This window comes from Camellia sinensis, chromosome 15, assembly GCF_055761805.1.
Source record: "Camellia sinensis isolate YWXY chromosome 15, ASM5576180v1, whole genome shotgun sequence".
Lineage (NCBI taxonomy): Eukaryota > Viridiplantae > Streptophyta > Magnoliopsida > Ericales > Theaceae > Camellia > Camellia sinensis.
In genome coordinates this window covers 17,985,006-17,990,182 of record NC_138975.1, presented here as the reverse complement: position 1 = coordinate 17,990,182, position 5,177 = coordinate 17,985,006, and the positions used below count along the sequence as shown (strand labels likewise).

Sequence of the window (5,177 nt, the reverse complement as noted above, 5' to 3'; positions counted from 1 at the left end):
TTAAGAACAAATTGAGAAAAATTAAAATATTAAGACCCAAAATAAATAAATAAAATTTATGAGTCAAATGAAAAGATATTGAAATTAAAATGTATATAAAATTTATAACAATTTTATCAACACTTACGTTGCGTTTAAGCTTGGTTTGGCATTTTTAAAAAAAGTCAAAAAGTTAAAAAGTTACTATCCTATTTAAGTCACATCATCTCTCTAGGACATCACTTTAAATCCAACCCATATTTTATAAAAAGTCAAAAAGTGCACTTATTTAAGACATCCCAAACAACCTCTTAATTAAAAGATTTGAAAATGAATTTAAAAAGTAAAAGAAAAAAATAGATGAAATATAAATAAATATAAATATATTTTATTTAATTTCATATATTTTTATTTAATTTTATTTTTTAAATCTCTAAACCACACACAATGTTATTAACTGATCTCGTTAATCACATCGCACCCATCTAATATTTACAAAAGAGATGGAGGGAAAATAAGATTGGCGGAGCGCCAAAAGAGGGTGTCCTGCATTTGCAAACTAATCCAAGCTAATCTCTCAGATTTTAAAAACAAAGAAAGCAAAATGATATTCGTCTTCTGTATTTTATTATGCCAATTAATTGCCGACTCGGAATCGAGGGTCTGATTCGCTCTCTCTCTCCAGCCACAGTTTCTATCTCTTTCTCTCTCTACATCAAAACCTACTTTATACATAGATGTGCTTATTACATTCAACATGACTTAAGACAAAAAATCAATGGCCAGTCTTCATGAGACTTTACTCAATTAAATTATGGGTTTTCATACGCACCTGTCTCAAACTCTCAAAAGAAAGACAAAATCCCAATCTCATAAAAGTCACAAAAACTTGAATTTGCAAAAAGACCCACAACAACACCAAATCGTATCCAAACTCATTTGCTCTGTTTCTCAATGCATATACGATCTTTATCTCCGATGGTGAGTCATAAATCGCCAAAATCTGAATTGGGTTTTGCTTATAAATTGTTTTTCTCAAATGGGTCGTTTGATTTTTTCTGAATTTGGGCGTGTAGATGGAAGATGATGAAGAAGAGGACCCATGATCTTCATAAATGTGTATATATCTGTATCTATGTGTCTAGATTAGAGTTTTTCAATTAGGATGGTGAAAGAGAATAGAGATATCAGGCCTGTGTTGTTCAAATTTGGTGTGGCTTTGGCTCTCTCTCTTGGTGGAATTCTATATTCTATACTCAGAACCAAACGAATTAAACCTCCTCAATCTCCTCCTCCTTCAGGTTTGCCTTTTTTTTTTTTTTTTTAAAAAAAAAAAAAATAAAAAATAAAAAATAAAATATCCTATTTGTATCAATTTTGATCTGGGTTTTGAGTTTTTATTTATTTATATTTTTAAAATCATAATCATGGATTGTGTATATTTGATTTTAGACCGGGGCGATCAACTTGATGTAGCAGAGGAAAAAACTGGGACGATTAATGATTCAATTGCACCAGAGAAACATGTAAGATTATTTAAACTACCATTTTTGATAAAATTGTTATCTTTTAATTTTCCATTATTCATCGATCTACTCAAGAGAAATTTATTGATTATGTAAACTACCCTTTCTAATTCAACTCTATGTTGTTTTTGTTATTTCAATTCTTAATTGATTTGTGTTTTCGTGTTTAGGTGTATGTGTTTGTGTGTTCATGCTTTGCTTGGTGATGATTGCCATTTTGATCCATGGAAAATCCATCGGCTTGACTATGGATCATATTATTGAATTAAAGAGTATAGGGAATTTTGAGCTTTTATTGATGATTACTCCGCGTCTGCTACAAAAAATTATAATCAAGAAACTAAATTGAGGTTTTATTCCACTTTGTGTGACGTTGAAGGAACAAAAATAGAAAAAGGAGACTTCTTGGTGTAGAACCAGAAGATTCCACACTAGGGTTTCTAAAAACATATTCTCAAATCAATAATAATTCATTCAAAAGTGAAAATCTGCCTTGCACCATTTCGTAAACCAATTAGTTTTCTTTGTGCCTACAATAGGTCTTTAGACTTATTTTTTCCTTGATCCCCATCACTTATGGTCAAGAGAAAATAGGAAAAAGAACGACTTTAAAGCTTATAATAGTCTCGCTAACCTCAATGTGTTGTAAGTCGCTTATTCAATTATTTGGGGATTGGTGATTACATTGATCAATGTTCTTTGTTGCCTTCACAATGAAAATGGTGTGTGGCATTGGAATCAATAAACGCTGTTGCTCAGAATCATAGATCCCAGGAACATAATTTAGTCACACGACACTGGTTCAAACTGAAACTGGTTCAATATTTCTGTAGGATATTCTCTCTGTTCCTTCTTTCTTTTCTTCTTCTTTTTCAATGGTGCCATTGCTTAAAATCCTTTACTTATAAATATTTTGGCGTAATTAAATTGTCACATATAATAGATTTAGTGGGAACCAAACTGACAAGTTATATTTTGATGTGGTCCCAATCATATTGTTTTTCCACAACGAAGCTAAATTAGTTGATTATGACCTTGTTTGTTTTTTGGCCTGCAGGAAGATTCATGTCTTCATAAAGTTCCCCTAGATAGTTCTGTAAGCGGTAGATATAGTGGAGATAAAGATGAGTTCCTCTTGCCAGAGTTTAATGAGCTCGTGAAGGAATTTGATTTGGCTGCAACCAAAGCTAATTTTTCTCCCAAAAAAGAGGTGCAGACACCCCACTTTGACGCAGAAACACCAAGATCATTTAAACTTGACAAAGGTGAGGATTATGAGCAAGAGATCAAGAACCTAAAGAACATGGTCAAAATTCTCCGAGAGCGGGAGAGAATCCTTGAGATCCAATTGCTCGAGTACTATGGTCTTAAGGAGCAAGAAACCGCTGTCATGGAGCTTCAAAATCGATTGAAGATAAACAATGTGGAGGCGAAGCTTTTTAGTCTCAAGATTGAATCCTTGCAGGCAGATAATAGAAGATTAGAGTCCCAAGTTGCTGATAATGCAAAAGTCATTGCGGAGCTTGAAGCAGCTAGGGCAAAAGTAAAGGTGTTGAAGAAGAAACTCAAGTCTGAATCAGATCAGAACAAGGAACAAATTTTGACCCTTCAACAAAGAGTCAAAAAGCTGATGAATCAGGAACACGAGGCTGTTGCGATTGATCAGGATATCAAATTGAAACTGCAACGACTGAAGGATTTGGAGGAGGAAGCAGAGGAATTGAGGAAGTCTAATCATAGTTTGGGGCTTGAAAATTCTGGTTTGGTCAGCAAGTTGGATTACACTCAAATGCTTGCAAGTTCTGTTTTAGAAGATCAAGAGGTAGTCTGTTCATTCCCAGTCCATTCCGTTATGTTTGTTCTGGCAGAAAACGTTTAAAGTCAATGGAAAATTTTTCCGTAAAGTTTATTTGTGCATAAAATGTTTTATAATTTAAGAAAACATTTTATGAACTAAAATTTTATCAATGCCATCACACTACTTCCACACCCACCCCACCACCATTGCTTCCACCACCACCACTGCCGCCGCCACTACCACCTCCCCACCACAACCACCCACCTTTATAACCACCAGCACCGCTAGCATCGCTAATACCACCACTAATACAATTGGCAGCCCATTAGTTTCAACATCGCTTTGCAACCAAACATAGAAAGCGTTTGCTTTGGAAAACATTTTCTAAAAAAAAAAAATTCTATAGAAAATGTTTTCGGCCGAAACAAACAGATATTAGTCTCTTCCTTTTTTCTCTTATCCCATTATTTTTGGATTTATTTTGGACTCCTAAATTTCTTTCACTATAGGCAGAAGACTTAAGGAGAGAAAGGGACTCTTTAAGACAACAGAACGAAGATTTATCAAAGGAGATTGAGCAACTCCAATCAGGTCGATGTGCTGATGTTGAAGAACTAGTGTATCTCCGATGGATAAATGCTTGCTTACGTTATGAGCTGAGAAATTATCAGCCTATTCCGGGAAAGACAGTTGCAAGGGACCTTAGCAAAACCTTAAGCCCTAAGTCGGAAGAGAAAGCCAAGCATTTAATAATCGAATATGCGAACAAAGAAGGCGGTTTAGAAAAGGGAATGAATGTCACAGACTCTGATTTCGATCAGTGGTCGTCCTCTCCTTCCAATGTTACAGATTCTGGTGACTTTGATGATTCATCAGTTGATAATTCATTAACCAACAAAGCTTACACTTCGAGCAAACCACAGATTTTCAGCAGGTTGAAAAGACTAATACGGGGAAAAGACAGTCACCGTCATAGTCAGAGTTCAATGACACTTGAAAGAATTGTATCGGCAGAAGTTATGATGGGGCATCCGGATGATTCCTTGGGGAGCAATTTGGGTATTTTATCTGATGGACAAGGTAATAGGTTGAGTAGTTCATCAATGGGATGTAGTTCTAGAAACAGCGACATGGGATCGTCATGTGCTTATAGAAGCGTTGTTTTGGGCCAGGAAAGTGTTGGTGATTCGCTGCAGGAAAACCAATTCCAAGAAAACCCGGGAAACGTTCAGAAATTGGTGAAATATGCAGAAGTTTTGAAGGAATCATCCAGTGGAAGGTTGAAACATCACCGGAGACCGGTATGGCGTGGTTCCTTTTGATGTTGTTAACTTGTTATAGCTTTTTAGATAATTTTATACCTTTTTTTTTTTTGGTGTTTAAATTATGGTAGATCTTGAAACTCTGTTTATATCTCAGAGTGGTTTTGGGTTTAGTTGTGAATGCCCACCATTAGAGTTGTTAGAAATGAGTTAGAAACTAAATTATGTAAAGTGAGGAATCAAATATGAGCACTTTTCAATTGCATTTGTGTGGGAAGATTCCTTGGGATGCAGTTGATTTCATTGAGTTTTTGGAATGGTGTTTTTATCCATCCATTGTTCAAGTTATCTGCTCTTCCTTCTTTTTTTTTTTTTTTAAGATCAAATTACTTATTTTTCCCCCAATTTAGGTAAGTCAGTTGAAACCAAATAGCTAAATATTTTTAACTTCAATAACCAAAAAACTAACTACTTATCCATCCATTGTTCATGTTATCTCTTCTTTTTTTCTTTTTTCTTTTTTGTCCTTTCTTTTCTGCTTGAGATCAAATTACATACCCCCCCCCCCCCCCCCCCCCCCCCCAACAAATTTAGGTAAGTCAGTTGAAACCA

At 34.9% G+C, this 5,177-nt stretch overlaps 1 protein-coding gene across 2 annotated transcripts; it reads left to right on the top strand.

Moving 5' to 3' along the window:
* The first annotated feature begins 458 nt into the window (after positions 1 to 458).
* On the top strand, positions 459 to 4,830 carry AR791 (actin binding protein family). 2 transcript variants are annotated; one of them, XM_028209817.2, is made up of 5 exons: positions 471 to 960; positions 1,056 to 1,280; positions 1,432 to 1,505; positions 2,563 to 3,327; positions 3,813 to 4,830. In XM_028209817.2, exons 2-5 carry the CDS (start codon positions 1,145 to 1,147, stop codon positions 4,623 to 4,625), a joined length of 1,788 nt encoding a protein of 595 aa, XP_028065618.2. In that variant the 5' UTR covers positions 471 to 960; positions 1,056 to 1,144; the 3' UTR covers positions 4,626 to 4,830. The 2 variants fall into 2 exon arrangements, with proteins under 2 accessions (XP_028065619.2, XP_028065618.2); XM_028209818.2 differs by having other exon boundaries at positions 459 to 1,280.
* The last annotated feature ends 347 nt before the right edge of the window (positions 4,831 to 5,177 follow it).

Coding starts and splice junctions, on each gene's coding strand:
- AR791 (XM_028209818.2), top strand. CDS start 1,145: ATGGTGAAAGAGAATAGAGATATCAGGCCTGTGTTGTTCAAATTTGGT. Junction 1,281..1,431: donor TCAATCTCCTCCTCCTTCAG/GTTTGCCTTTTT, acceptor ATTTGATTTTAG/ACCGGGGCGATCAACTTGAT. Junction 1,506..2,562: donor CAATTGCACCAGAGAAACAT/GTAAGATTATTT, acceptor TTTGGCCTGCAG/GAAGATTCATGTCTTCATAA.